General features: G+C 45.4%; 1 protein-coding gene across 2 annotated transcripts in view; it reads right to left on the bottom strand.

Annotated features, from left to right (window-relative positions):
- The window catches only part of CLMN (calmin), an 80,317-nt gene extending 65,437 nt beyond the window's left edge, over window positions 1-14,880 (bottom strand). Inside the window, exon 1 of one of the 2 annotated variants that reach the window (XM_075029902.1) lies at window positions 14,728-14,880. In XM_075029902.1, coding sequence (XP_074886003.1) covers window positions 14,728-14,809 — 82 coding nt within the window. In that variant the 5' untranslated portion in view covers window positions 14,810-14,880. Of the gene's footprint in view, window positions 1-12,321; window positions 12,472-14,727 lie in introns of those variants that run through there. The other variant, XM_075029904.1, reaches the window with a different exon arrangement.
- Between the last annotated feature and the right edge of the window lie 1,283 nt (window positions 14,881-16,163).

Here is a 16,163-nt window from a genome sequence, read left to right as displayed (position 1 = left end):
GAAGCAGATGAAATTTTTACTGCTAATTTAATTATTTACTTACTTAAAGATGCTCCATCTATTTCTCAGGGTCAAGAATATGAAAAAGCAGAAGGACTCAAGAGAGAGGAAGAAAAAATAAGATGGTTAAAGATCCCTGGGTTTGATGGGTTTCATCTGGAAACCATCAGTACTGGCTTTTGAGTATGAATAAGGCTACCAATTATATGATAGTGGAATAAAGTTTCAGAGCAAGTAAAACAGCTTTTTTGTGATACTTCAAATCACATGATGGTAAAGACACAGACTGCTTTGCAACACCTTCTATATAAGAATCCGAACTATTAATCTGTAAATATAAAAGGCCCCACAATGAAGGCAGAATTTAAAGAGCAATTCAAAAGTCAGTGGAGAAGTACAATGAAGCTGAGGATCCCCAGACTTAGACCAGACTCAAAATGCCAATGCCTCGTTCTGAAGGTAAATAACCTCTAAGCTACTTTATAATTGAGGTGCAACACAAACCAAGCTGCAACCCATTCAATGGGCAACTCTCACCTGTACCATTTTTAATCTACCCATACCATTTTAACTCTAGCAATGTTACTGTCCTTTACACACTCCGCGATCTAGCTTTTAACATCTACAAGGGGCATACAAGGAATTCACAGTTTCCCCAAGACCAGGGCTTTACAGCCCAAATAAGCAAATTAAAGGCAAAGCATGGGAAAAAGAACAACAGAAAAATGTCACTTAATGTTGTGAGTTCCACTGTTAATAAATTTTGATAGCTCCCACGCTGGAAGTAAGGTAAATAAGCATTAGCAGTAAGTACTGTTTGGTGTACTTTTATTTTGTTCTGTGACCTACCCATTTGGTCCAAGAGAGAGAAGTCAGTAAAAGCAGAATGGGTCCATTGCAATCGCAACACAAAGGGCAGCCTTTCACTTCGTACAAAGAATACTAGCACAGATGGCGAATCAACATTTTGCAGGAAAATCCATGTGCTTCCACATTAATGAGACACGGGTTAGAAGAACACTGTATTATTATGTCAGAAGTGATTTGTTGTCCAAGCTTAGGTACCCAGATGGTACCAAAAATACTCCAAACTTTCTATAAGCACAAAGCTTTCACTATAATTAAAAAATGGTTTCAGAGAATATACTGGTTTCTCTGAGTATTCCCAGTTCATTTTAACTGCTGAACATGCCCTGTATTTTGCTTGCAGTGCTTTAACAAGGAGAATGCATATGCACTAGAAAACCTCAAAAGGCAGAGCTGGGAAGTGATATATCGCACAGGAGAGGGGAGCTGGGCAGAACCATCACATTCCCAAAGTGTGGAGAAGAAGGAACCGGGAAGCCAAGAGCTATAAGGTGCTTCCCTGGTGGATATACTAGCAAGGTCTTCCAAAAAGAACAGGTCTCTGGTCATGCAGGATGGCACCAAAGCAAAACTAGGGAACTACGTGACCCATGTTCATACAGTTAAAAATAGCTCCAACTAGGAGCAGTGGCTTCTTCTGATTCAGATCAGGTTTAACCCCCTCCCCCATGATGGGGTTTATCCATATCAGAGACAAAGCAATTGGACTTTATAAATAAGTCCCATTATTAACACACTTTTGTTTCTGATAGGAGCCTCAAAAATCTTCATAAAAGCTCGCAGTGAAATAATTGCTTTCTCTTCACTTCACCCTAGCAGACTCCCACAGGTTTGACTGTATTTTTTCTCTTCCAAGTAAATTGTACAGCCTCTCTTAAAAGGCTCACCTTTAAAAAGGCAGCCTAGAAAATACCAGGCTAAATTTGACATGTTTTTCCCTATGTTTCAAAGCCAGGGAAGGGTTCTTCTTGAAAAAGATGACACCTTTTCTACTCAAGTAGATTGAAAATCTGCTGCAGAAAAAATGGGGGGGGGGGGGGAGAAAAGAATAAACTGCTGGGAGAGTATGTGGGTGGCAGGATTCAGTCTTTAGTCTGACAGGTGTATGTCAGCACTTCTCCACAAACATACCTATAAGGGATCTAATTGTTTTCCTTTTTGCATTGCTATAGGTTTGTACTGTTTTCTAATGATACTCCGTGTTTTCAGGTTAGCTTCCTGCCTGTCTCTTTGCCTGATGTCCAAAAAGCTAACAGGTTAACAAAGCGAGAAAAGCTCATGCTTTTCTTCATCAGCGCATTTGCCCTTCTAAGTATCTCAAGCAAATTTGTCTTGAAATTAAAAATCGTATCGTCAACCATGCAACAGACAATGTGGTCCAAAGAGAGATTTACAGGCTGGTAACTAGGGAGCAGGCAGAGGCGGCGGCTGTTCAGCTGATGGATATAAATAGTAAAATCCTAGTCAACAGGATATTATTGTTCTTTGGGGTTCCCAAAGAAGCCTTAAGCAATGGATCAGCTCCTACGCACATGCTGATTGCAAGTCGGCGCCCGTGTGCAGTGGGGAGGTCCTGCCCAGGGAAGGCTCGAGGCTAATTCAGCAGTTACCAGGTCTCAGCACTTCTCATGCTCTAGTGGGAGGAAGACTGAGAAACAGGGAGGAAAGGGCTCAGCAAAGCACCTGTCATCTATTTATTCCTTTATGTATTAATAACTCATCTCTAAGAATCATGAGACTAAATAGCAATGCTTTCCTCTGCTCATGCCATGAAGGCAAGCCTAGATGGAGATCACCAGACAAACCAAAGAGCTTGAGAAACTGGGAAAAGAAAACAAAGAAGAAAAGGAGTCTTCCAGGAGCAGGTCAGAATGGCTTATTTATCAAGCTGTAACTCTGCAAGACACCGGCTTCAGCTGGCTTTAAGTCAAGGCAGTTTACGCTCTAAGGTATCGCAGAGCCTCCATTATAAACCACAATTCAAGGTGAGGCAATTAATTGCCTCATCCCTCTCTGACCTTTGCAGTAAGGAAAAAACAGAATCTGATTGCTCTCCTGTTTCTGATTTTGTTTCTGTTAACTCTCTGACTTCGTTCGCTTGCAGAACATATCCTTATAATCATCCAGGGCAGACAGACAGCTTTAGGTAGACATCTACATTCATTCAAGATAAATATGTCTGATCCGTGCCCTAAGCAACCTCTCCCTTGGTCTTCTGCTCTACCCCACCGAGCTCTTTCAGACCCACGCACAAAGGAGACAGGGTTTCAGGACAGTGGATATAGCACTGCTCTCTGTTAAAATAACATCTAGATGATTCTGAGCACTGAACTGAAGAGCATGATTTGACAGCAAGTTCAGGCTGGGATAAAATTTAATCTGATTCATTTATGCATGCAAACGGGAAGCTTTTATTAGCATACATTCCTCAAAGAAAACAAATTACAGTTCCTGGAGATGTTCGTTGTGAATTACCCTCTTCCAGCTTCCAGTAGCAAGTTTTCTTCTTTCCCCAGCTCCGCTTTATCTCCTTTCTAGCAACACATACTCAAACCAAAGCAAACAAAACTCCTGGAACAAACTCAGTGAACTGAAAACACAGTAAGAAGAGGCCGAGGGAGCACAGCTGATTTGGATCTTGACTGAGGTAATACCAAAGCACTTGGAGAAAAAAAGGTTTTACCTGCAGATGATGAATAGTAACTCATAAAGATGATCAACGTGAGACTTCAAAAAATACACCTTCACAAATAGGGAGAAGTAGAAGAAAGCAGGTTGATTCCATTCCACAAGCATTTTGTTCTTCTTGCATTAAAAAAACCCTCAGCCAAGCCAAAATGAAATCTGATTGCATTCAGTTAACCTGCACACTAACTGGTGTGCACTGGAGAGAACACCACCAAGCACAAGGAAACCACCAGCCACCAAACATGGGAACACCATATGCTAGGATGAAAGAGGCGTTTGTACCTTCATGTAAGTCACGAAGTTGTAAAAGTTTATGATAGAGAAGGCAGCACATCTGTATCACAGTTCATGTGAATTGTTAGATGACACTGTTAGCTTTTGCTGTCGGATGGCGAAGGAGAGAAAAAGAAGGTGCGAGGAGAGGAATTTGGTCAGGTAGTTACAATGGTCACCTTGAACAGAGAATACCAAGGTTCAAGGCCTGGTCCACCAAAACTTTCCATGTTCACACAGAGAGAAATACATCATTAGGCTGTCTGGATAACTTTGAAATAAATCCTCCAGCTTTCATGTGCTTTTGATCCCCAACCCTAACATAAGGGTGTCATCTAGAGAAATACATCAAAACCATGAAACACTCAAATACTAAAAAATAGAAATAAATCCCTGCTAGAATGTATTAAGAATATATTTCAATTTTAGTCAAGACAAATGCAAAGCAGTGGGAAAGAAAGCCTATGGGCATCAAAATTATTCTGCAAAACCACAGTTATTAAATGCTACTTCAACGTCCCTGACAGCCCCATCCCTCTGTAAGGATGCAGTGTGCAAGAATGCACACACGTAGCAGGACCAGCAAGCCAAAATGAAGTGGGCAGCCCATGCCAATCTTTTTGTCATGTGGACATCATGTTAGCACATTAAGCTGTGTTTTTCCATGCAGCTCCTGTGTTTAGGCTCCAAAACTGATCATTAGTGTGATAAATGAAATGAGTGGAAACTTTGGCTCAAAGAGCCCAAACTGCAGCAGCTCTGCAGTCAGTCACTCTTCCTGATTTTTGGTTCATTAGTGAAATGAGAATATAAGAGGTCAAGTGAACATTCAGTTCATAATTAAGTGCCTGAATGACGAAGCTGTCTACTGGCTTGAGTGACACAACATAGGGGTCTCATCTGAGCTTGCCGTAGGCATCCAGACCACCTCTGCAACTGGCTTTTGTAATCGGTCTCAGCATAAAAGCAAAGGACTCAATATGCACGGAAAAAAAATGGGATCCTGCATGAAAAAAAATTGCTCTAGAGCCATCTGTGGGATAGGCAATGAAACAGTGTTTAGACCTCCCCCCAAAGGAAGTGGAGGACTTGAAAGGTACCCAGGATCTGACCGGTTGAAACAAAATCCGAATATGACTTGCTGCATTAATTAGTTTACAAACAGTCTTGAGAGACAGATGGATATCAGCTTTCTAGACCTCCCCAGCTCCATCTGGATCCCTCGGTACCCGAGGACGGTCCCTCTTCGTGACATCCGTCCGGGACTGGACGGGAAGCATGCGCTGCCCTTCTCCTGCAGACACAGCTACCATCACCAGGGTCACAACCGCTTCCTGACTTCACAGTAGTGACACTGGTGCGACCTCCGAGTTCTTTAATTAAAATAAACTCATGATGAGTGATACTGTCAACGGCAGCATTACAGACAAAGGATTTTATAGTGTCCCTTAGCTCCACTAGCAACCAAAACATGGTGCTTCCTCTTGATACGCACAGTTTTTGAAGACAATTAAATCTCCTATCTTCTTTGATCCTTCTGATAAACACACAACTTTTTAAAGTTTTGAAAGGCCAACACTGAACACATCAAAAAGAACATCTACCTTCAAAAGAAGAAATGCAGCTTAGCCAGCAAAAATTCATACTCTGACTACTTTCAGTCAAGGTCAATAATCATACTAACTTCTGGAAGAAGGCTAACCACAAGTACTTTTTAACCAACATTAGGTCCCATAACAACTTTTTTCTTTATAATGGGCAGAAATCGAAAAACTCAGGCAAGAGTCCCTATAACTTCAAATCACACCTTGTCCTGTATCCAGGGAGATCTTTAAAAAAAAACAAAAAAAAAGACAAAGAAATCCTGAGAGTAACAGGAACTAATTGTTTTTCAGTGGCATTAATCATCAGGGCTGGGAAGTCCCCTACCCGGCATGGAACCTGAGAACAAGGACAGGGGCTGAATGCTTCCCAGCCACTCTGAACAGTAAGTCCTGGAATCGCTCAGGATTTGTACCAGAAACAGGCCTGAGTACCTTGTCAAGAAGGGAAACGCAGGGGGAATTTTGTCTCTGAAAGCTCGTCTTCTCATTTGGGCAGGATTTTTATGATTCACCAATTTAAAGTATCACATGAAGGTGCTGGCCACAGTCCCTCCTGCGCTATCATTAGGTTTCTGAGGACCACGCTCTTCCCCATTTGCCCACTCCTGTTTGCCCCAGATCGATTTGTGTTTCTTTCCTTATATATCCCAGACAGCACTTCTGAAGCGGACATTTCATACTATGTTATTTATAAATACTATACTAAGTTATAACTGCAGTTTGTGTTCATCATGAACATCAGTAAGAGCCAGAGAGCTTTAACCACATGTCCAGACACAGTCATATGAAGGATCAGTTTTTTACAGTTATCTTCGTTGGCATTGCTTTAATTTGTCGCAGTGCCAGGACTCTCTCGCCCTTCCCATTTTTCACTGAGCCAAGAGAAGCATAATCAGCCCTTAATTGCGAACTACACTGACTGCATATACAAAACACCTATTGATATACATTAGGGGGTTCTTTGCAAAGACTGAAACAAAATGGCAAAGTACTTCTATCTGACCATTAATGCACAACAGAAAGACAGCCCGTGCACGTAACCAGCCCTTGTGCTTTGGCAGCAATTCAGAGCTTCAGCTGGAGTCCCGTGAAATGGACAGTTCAGGCTGCAAGATGGCTTTCACAACATACGAATAATGCATGGCCACCTGATCATCGAGGGGTTTATTGTACTGTTACTTGAGTTTCTTGAAGAAAATGTAGGAAAAACAGGCTGGAAGAATAAAAATGTAGGTTACCATAAGCACTTGAGAGTTAGAAGGCAATACCAAGATTAGTGCATGAGAGACGTTTCACAGGTTTCAGAAGTGCTAACAAGTGAATTATTCTGAGGGACAGGTCCAAAACAGTAAGACCCCCATGTTACCACTGACGGTGATGGTAAGCTGGGGGGGGGAGGGAGAAAATGCATGTACGCAGTTTATTTGAAGTTCATTTTCTCCCCTGTAAATACCTTCTTCCTGTTACAACGTACAAAATGCTTTCTTTTAAGGGCTCTTTGTTAACTTGGAGACTGCAACTGCTGAGCCAGTGTGAACAACAGCTGCTTCAGAGAGCTTCAGTCCCTCTCAGGGACAATCCTAGGTGCAAAACCTAAATCTGAGCTTCCATTAAGTCTGGCTAAAACGTGGAGCACCCACCCTGGGGGTCCCAGTATAAGAACAGGAGCACCATGGCATGCACCGTGATGGAGGTTAATTACACACTCAAGACTCGTTTCACAACTGGTTAACTGCAAGAGTCTTCAACCTGACCCAAACGCAAAACAGAAGACTAAGAAGTCCAGCTGCCTAGAAAGCCACAAACCCACCAGTACAGACAAGCAGAATATGATTTACTGCCTTCAGACAAGATTTGGTCTTCTACTTAAGATCTCTGTCACATGAAGGCCCTGGTGACATAATCTGATCTGGCTGGGCCATTTCATGGGTATGGGTAGAGCATCCTCGACTTTAGCGGGGCTCTGGATGGACTCAGACGTATGGAGCATCACCGGAGTGAGTAAGGGACCACCGCAGCCTGCGGGACCTGCATTGCAGGGCTGGGGTCTGGCTGGCACGTAAATCTAAACACACCACCGAACAGACATGTTTCCTGGTAATGGACACTGCGCCAGAGCGGAGGCTTCTTTGTCCAGCTTGGGACTTCACGAAACGCACTCATCCACAGTCTTAATTAGGATAGGATGAAGATCCAAAGGGATACATGCATTAAAGACAGCAAGGACCGCAATATAAATATTCCTATTCGAAATTAATCCTCTGGCACCTATCTAGTTCACATTTATTTTGTAAACAACTAAAATTACACTACTGAAAGAGAAAGACGTAAAAATCACCATAATGAAGCAGATCAACAACACTGGTCGGGAAAGGTCTCATTTCTAACTACCAGCAGTAAAAGATGCTAACATAAAAAGTATAAAAAACAGGGTAACTTGCTGTTCATAGATTCACTGGATCTGAATTACACCAGTAATATCAGGAGTAACTTTAAAGATACTACAGCATAAAATATATTTTTACATATGTCTGAATTAGTGCAAAATAATTAACAGAATCCTTCAAAGTATTACACTATTTCAACGATTGTGTTTTGAATCACGCCATCAAATTAAGTAATGGACAGAGAGATAAGAGTTATCTTTTATGTGGTTTTGATAGCATCTTTTCAGATTCAGTTGGGTTTCTGGTTTTAAAAAGAAATCCTCTCTGTTTGCAGGTTACATGTCCACAGGCATTCACTCTGTAGACATCCAGGTTGTTGCTATTACAAGCCTCTTTAGAAGACGCCAATTTAAACTTGTGTTTGTGGCTATAGAGCCTCAAACTACAGCTAAAATATAGCTCAGCTGTTTGCACAGAAATATGCAGCAACTATAATGAAGTAAAATCCATCCTGCAATCCTCCACCTACAGTCCCTGTATTTAACTGGTTGGGGAGAGATAAAAATAGAATAGCAGGTAGAGACATGTAGAAAAAGACACTTATTTCTTAAAACGTGCTGTGATGCCCTTCACCACCCCAGCACGGACACAGATGTGACTGCTTATCTGGTAATTTCTTCTCCTGAATACATAATTTTGACAACATTTTTGACTTCTACGTGACAAGACAGATAACATTCGGCTCTTCCCCTTTAGACATATGCCCTTAACAATCACTCTGCAACAACAGTAAGTTCAAACAGCTTAGGACATAAACAAATAAAGTTTAAATGGACATGGACAAGCCAAAATGCCCAAGGTTGCTTCTTCTAGTCCAATAGAAAGCTGGCATTAAAACAGAAAAAGGAAAACAAGTCATCCCTTTGTAATATTTTCAAAGTAAATGCTATGCATACTTCAGGATGCAAGTGCCATAACCTTGAAATTGTCTTTGGGAGAAAGAAAATTGTTTGAATTTCTGTCCAAGCTGAGTGGACAAAACAAAAAACAAGCAGGAGAAACTATGAGAGGTACATTATATTTTTCAACTGGCACTAGTTTTAACACAATGTTTTGAAGACTGTCATTTTTAAACTAATGCCATTCAACTTCAGGCAAGTGATGCGGTCTGAGATGGCACCAGCTCTACTGACACTGAGGCTGGTCAGTGCTTGAAAAACAGCTCACCAAGGAAAGACGGAGAAGGTGATGTTGGCCAGTGACAGCAGATCAACCCCATGCCTCGAGTCAGGTCCATGTCTGGACGCCAAACACAAACAGTCTCTCTCACAACCAAGTGTTAATACGCAGGTGTAAGAGTTCATTTGACTGCGGAGCTACTGGGCATGATTTGAATCTGGTGTAATTTCATCCATGCAAAGGGACCAAGAGCCCAGACTTCTAATTTGTTAGAGAAATTAGGCACTGACCTTGTTAAAACTGCATGCTGAAACATGCAATCTGTACCTTGCCTTACCTCTCACTGCTCCTTTATTTCACTGCCAGGGTTTCCTATGTCTGGAGCAGGTAAGTCTTCCTTCCATTGCTAACAAATACTGTCAGGTATGAGAGCTCCCTTACAAAGACCATCCCCACCAGAAGACTTCATGTTTCCAGCATGATCTTTGGTTTCTTATACCTGGATCTGAATCTTTATTTTGGGGGTTCACATTTGTAACACTCAGGCCTATTCAACTTTACTTTTATATATAATAGGATCACTTTGTGGTTCCACAGGGCTTTGTCTAAGGTTCTCCAGGCAATTTCATCTTTCCAAATCTACAAAGAGCTCCACTGAAATGAACACGTCTACAGGCAGAATGAAATCCTGCTGCATATGGCGACAAGCTATGGAAGAGTTAAAGTAATGAACAGTTATAGCACCTTACTGCTGTCAGAATGAATGGATACATTAAAAAAGGTTTCCTTCTATTTGTAAAATTTCCATGTGTTCGAAAGGCATGTCAAACTACAGCAAACAGGTTGAATGCTGCTGTATCTTGTCATTAAAAAAAAAAAATTATTACTCTCGGTAGTTAAGTGCAAAAGTCGTAAGAATTATGCTTCATACATAAATGGATAAACAAAAATACAGAGAAACATTTCAAGACTGACTATAGCACCTGCCTTTGGTTGTCTATCAGAGATGCCTAAGCCCCACAAAGTAAAGACATGTAAATACTCTCACTGCCAGAGTTAACTTTTATGAGTTAAGCATCTGTATTACCTCTTACCACATAGGCTTCAGGACCCGCTACCTCAAAGGAAGCTGAGGTTCATGTCAGTGACAACTAGAGTTACTGCTGTCCAAAGCTTATAAAATCCAGATCTTAAGGATCCAAATGGGAAGACATGCAAAATCAGAGAGCACTGGGAGTTTACGACCAAGTGATTCACGCAAAGGTACAAGCTAGGGCAAGGACAGGGAACCAATGGGGCTGGTATTGTTCAGTTTATTTCTTCCAGCCCATCACCACTTCTATTTTTTTCGTTGTTTCCGACAACACTACAATATATTCCTGCGTAGCCCTCCAAATATGTTCAAAGGCCATGCAACCCTCAGCAGAGCAAGCCTGAGACTCAGGAAAGTATTTAAATCTACTGAAATCAAGGAATAAACATCTATGGATTTCTGTGGATTCTGGATCAAACCCTGAGTGAGTAGCAAAATGACAAGTAGCTGGACTTCAGGCTCCTTGTCTAGTCCTCTGATAGAAGAATGGTAGAGTTCTACCATCCCAGCCCACGTACTCTATTATAAATATAGGAAATGAACATTCAAACCATTTTAAAATGGTGGTAACAGCACTTGTTTGCCAGAGATGGACAAAACACATGACTCCACAAGTATTCATCTCCACATATTTCATTCCAAGGAATGTGAGGAAAGATACGTACTACTAAATACACATTCGGACTGTTGCAAAGCACAGGACCAAAATATGGTCTAAAAGAGAATAATTCCTGCTGAGGATGTTGCCTCTTTCTATTGAGTGCAATTCACCACACAAGGGAGTATATTTTTGATGATCCTAAATCAAGCTTCCAGTAGGGAAGATTTTAAAATATTCTTGTGTTGTAACAAAATGTTCCCGCTGGTGTTATAATGAAAGAAAGAAAGAGAGAAAAAAAAAAAAACATCTTCTGGCAGGAAATTAATTATTGAGCATTCCACTGCTTGATGATGCGCTCCTACATTCTGCGCAGGCTTTCCATTTTTCTCTTTCAGTATGTGGAGAAATTCACTATGGAGAATATACAAACAGAACAAAGAGAACACGAATATCAGTTTATTAAATGCATTTAGAAACTGAACAGACCTGGAGTGAGGAAGTTGGTTTGTGCATCACCACACCTTCTCCATCAGACTGTCACTTTTGCTTCTGTTCTCTGAAATTACCTCTGTTGAGAATGGAAGCAGCATGCCTGGCTTTTAGCATCACTTACCTGCGACAGCTTTGAACTATCCCTTTCTTCATTGAAAAAATAAAATGGAAAATCTCAGATCTTGACAGAAAGGGAAAATAAAAGCTCATCATCATATGCCTGTGTCTAAATATCCAGATGTAATTCCATTTTTAAAACCATCCTTTTTTTCCCCTGTGTCCATTTAGCAGATTTCACCCCTAGCTGTCAGTTTTAGTCTCCCTGTGAAAAAGCTGAAAACCCCACGCATGCCCATAATTTCACCCATCAGTTTCATGACAGAATATATAGTTCCTGAGGCTACTTCTGCACCCAGAACATGCACCTAGAACAACTCCTGAATTCAGTGGGATCATACCACTGCAAAAGCATCCCCACGACAGCAGACACTTCCCAGTAACCGGCATCCTGGATCCTTCCTGGATGTGGAACTACCACACTAGAGAGGGAAGGTGCAACAGACTGAAACAGCATATGCCATCTTCAAATAGTACTTTACGTCAGCAGTGCTCTATAGCTTAGCTAAGACATAATGAAGAACTTTTCAAGAGAAATGAATAATTTTAGCTTTTAAAAAGGGAGACAGAAAGGGTATGGAAAACTGCCACAGCAGATGGCTCTATGATGGCTGCAGAAACTTTAATACCAGCTAGGCTGCTCAGGTGCTAGTGGTACCGTTTCTCATGGTCATCACCACTTGGGCTCTTCCATCGGCTGCTGGGCAGGATGGCTCGGAGACAGCACGACAGTAACGCCTCTATCTGCCTTCCAGACCTGAAAGACCTCATTATTTGGCTGGCTCCATCAGCAGAAGTCTCCATCTCTGCACGCAGACATGCCAGTGTTTTCATGTGTAGTTCATATCTGCAAATATTTAGCTGCTGCCTCCCGCCCTCTCCTCACAACATACTCCCTCTTGGGTCTATATTCATATTATTGGACCCCCAGACATCAGGAAGCACTTTCACACTTGTAAAACATCCCGTTGAAAAGCAGCATTCTGGAGTAAGACAAACCATCAACTTCGTAACACCTACCCTACACACAGCTGGTCTTGCAAGAGAGCGCTGGGGGAGCAGGAGATGCAGCAGCAGACGGGGACCCTCGGCGCCCGAGGTCCTTCGCGTGGCCCTGAGCAGCGGGGCCCTGCAGGAGCTCTGCTGGTGCTGCTGGAAACTCCGCATCATCCTCCGCTAGTTTCTCGTCCTAGACTCGTGACTTTCTAGCACATCAAAACTGTTATTGATTCTGCAGCTAACAGACAATGATACTGGCGGTGATTCAGATCGCATTGTTTTAAGAGGAGAGAATGAATTTTGAATTATAAAGCAGGAGCAAGTTTAATTACTACATATGAACGCAGCGCGTATGCTGCCATTTTACAAGAAACCACCCTGAAGAGAAGCACCATGCTTTGCCACTGAGCTCCTGAGTGACAAAAATCACACCCTCCCGAGTATCAGACTCACCATCTGTAAAATGTTTTTCAACTCTAGAAGATAATGTGAGAACTAAGTGTTACAAATCATATATACTGTAAGTGATAGATATTATCACTTGCTTTGGAGCAGCACCTTAGAACAAATGCCTCTTCTCCCCTGTAAGAGCCCACACGGGGCATAAAACTTCTTAAACCCCTATTTAGTTGTGCAAGCGAGGTGACAACTAATATACCTCTCAAAATTCCTCTTGTATGGTAAGAAGGGAACAGGAGGTTTTTTTCATGAACATAATGTTATTCAAAGGAATTTGCCCTGTAGGATGACATTCTCCTACAGGACTATAAGAATTTTAGAGAAGGCTGCGTGCATCTGTATAAATGCATTTTAAGTGCCAGAAAGGGAAATGAGTTTAACTCCTTCTTACACAAATGACTGAGAGGCAAAGCCAAAAATATATTACTCTTTTTAAGAACAGATTTCTTTTCTATTCCTTCTCAAAAAATGCCCATAAATTAAGGATTAAGCCTGGTTTAATTGCTACAGTTTTGAGCACCAAGAGATCAGAGGCAGGCCATCCGAGCTAACACACAGAATCAAAAGAGACGGAGATAGGAGTCAGAAATGTAGAATTAGACTGTAACGAGAGACTGTCAAAACCCAAGGGGAGTTCAGCCTGGAATCGACAGCCCTGGCTGCACTCAAAATCTGAATTTCAGAGGTTATGACGATGCGGGCCAAAATGTTGTGGCGTGACCCCATCAGCAGTTAAGTGATAACTAATGCAACATCAGAGCTGAAAGAATGGCTGATTTGAGTCTCTTTTCTGATAAATTATACATCTTCTATAATCCAGCCAAACCAAAACTAATTTCCAGCAACTGCACTGCCTCTGCCAGTAGACAGTGTCTTAATATCATTATGCATAAACAGGAAGAGATAATGACCTATAATTCAGTCTATTATTTCTATGGAACATGAAGATACATGGCAGCATAATGTCAGCTGTTGATTAAGACTGGTATGTTACATTAAACAAATTGTTCTCCCATAAACCACCGCTGCTTCTTCTTCTTTCATCGATTCTCGCTGTCCTTGCCAATCACGAGGAGTTAGCCGGTGAGGGGCAAACCTAACTTTGGAGGAACTACTACACTGACACCCAACTACATCCCAACCTAGATACCCGCACCCCTTCCGCCAGCACAGCCTGTGCCGGAACAGGAGACCACCTCGTAGTCGATTTACCCAAAAGCTCTGCCCGTGTTTATTCCACAGCGGCTCACGAGAAGGCTCGTTCAGCTGAGCACGCCGAGAGCCACCGGCTTCCCTCCAGACCGCGCCGACAGGGACCCAGAGCCGGCCCCGCCTGCGGCCGAGCCCTCCCTCCGAGCGCCCCGCGTCGGAGCGGCCGGGCGGGCTCTGCCCGCCGGCTCGCGGGGCGCCTTGGCCAGGCTGCGGGGGGAACGAAAGGCGGAGCTCCCGCTACCCGCCGCGGCAGGGCGAGCCCCGGCACCGCTCGCTCCGCGCCGCCCGGCCAGCCAGCGAGGTCCCCCCCGGGAGGGAGCGAGGTGAGCCGGAGCCTGCGGCCCCCCTCCCCGACGCCCTCAGGAGGAGGCTGCGGGTGGCAGTGGGTGTCCCCGGGGCGGGTGCGGGGCTGTGCCGCCGCCGCAGCATCCCCGGCGCCCGCGGAGCCCCCGCGCCCCGTCCCTGCCGCGGGGCCCGGCGCCGCTCGCCACAGCGCCGGGGCTCTCGGCGGGCCCGGCGCCGCGCTCGGGGGAAACTTTGGCCCCGCCGCCGTCCTCCTCCGGCCCCGCACCCGCACCGCCCCCGCTTCGGGGAGCCGGGGGAGCCCGCGGCGGGCGGCCCGGGAGGGGGGGCGGGCCGGGGAGCCCGCGGCAGCCCCGAGGCGGGGAGGCAGGACCGGCACCGGGAGAAGGAGAGGAAGGGGAGCGGGGCGGCGCGGGGGCGGAGGGAGGGGTTTCTCCGGGGCTGTTGGTTTACCTTGGAGGTTCTGCACTCGGATGTCGCTGATGTGCCCGATGAGCTCCTCGCGCTGGAACCAGTCCCACTCCTGCCCGGCCATGGGGACGCGGGGCCGGGGCGGGGGGCGGCGGGAGCCGGCGGCACCGCCACCGCCGCCTTCACCGGCACCGACGGCGGGCGCGGAGCGGAGCGGGCGGGGGGGGCGGCCCCTCTCCGCGCCGCGCTGCGCCCCGCCCCGCGGCCCTCCCCTCCCGCCCGCCCGCCCGCCTCCCTCCGCCCGGCCCGGGGCGGCGGAGCGCTGGCGCACAGCGGGGCGGAGCGGGGCCGGGGTCCGGCCGTGCCCCCACCCCCCCCCCCCCCCGCCGCGGTCGGCTCCCCCCTGCCGCCCCCTTCCTCCCCTCGCCAGCGGCGGCGGGGCTCCCGCATCGCCTCCCCGCCGAGCGGCGTGGGCGGCAGCGCGCCCCCAGCCCCGGCCGCCCCCTCGGGCGCAGGCGGCCCCGGCCCCGGCGCGGCGGAGCCCCCCGCCACCCGCGGCCCGGCGTCGCGCTGCCCCCGGACGGGGCGCCTGCCCCGCCGCCCCCGGCCCCATCCCGCTCGAGAGCGGCCTGTTGGCACTCTAAACAGATACGGGTTTTCTTGCTGAGGCAGCAGGGGGGCTGCGAACAATACCGAGCTCTCGCCCGCTTTCTCTTGCTGTGCCTGGGGACGAGAGAAGGGTCGTCCCCCGGAATAAATGTCACGCGTCCGAGGCAGGAATGGAAGCAGGAACGGCAGAGGGGTTTTCCTCGCGGAGCTGAAACAAGTGCTGCTATAAATTAAAAGCACTAATACGCCGTTCGCACGCTCGTTTAGCCTGCTCCTGCTAGTCTGTTTAGGCTGTTAGATTTCCTTTGTGGTGAATTTTCACATCGAGTATCTTCTTTTACAGCATTCTGCGTCAAAATTGGACGGTCATTGTTAATCGAGGCTCTTCATTATCACTGAGATCAGCCCTCTACAAACTCGGTGAACAGCGTGAGCATTTCCTTTACGACCAAGGCATCTCATCACAATATGCCACTATTTGTAATTTTGTGCCTGTTTTCTGTTCAAAACATGAAGCCTGTATAATGTAAACAGCAATTTTTGACACAATCCAGTCAGACTAGTATAGCATCATTAGTTAGACTAGCAAAACACACAGGCCGAGATCTACAAAGTTAAATATAAACAAACTGGGATCTAGAGACTGTGGTTCTTTCAAGTTGGAAGTGTTTATGTGATCCCAAGTAAGCGCTTACTCCACACAACCAGTTGTTTCACTCAGCTCAGGAATGCGGTGCTCTTCCCACAGCCCACTCTGGTGATTTCTCTCTTACAACTCAAAATCAGGTGGAGACGGTGAGAAGGCAAAGTCATCCATAAAGGATCTAATAGGTGAACTCGTCACAGCTGTAACACGCACCAGTCAACTA

This window comes from Buteo buteo, chromosome 6, assembly GCF_964188355.1.
Source record: "Buteo buteo chromosome 6, bButBut1.hap1.1, whole genome shotgun sequence".
Taxonomy (NCBI): Eukaryota; Metazoa; Chordata; class Aves; order Accipitriformes; family Accipitridae; genus Buteo; species Buteo buteo.
This window is presented reverse-complemented; position numbering and strand designations above follow the sequence as displayed.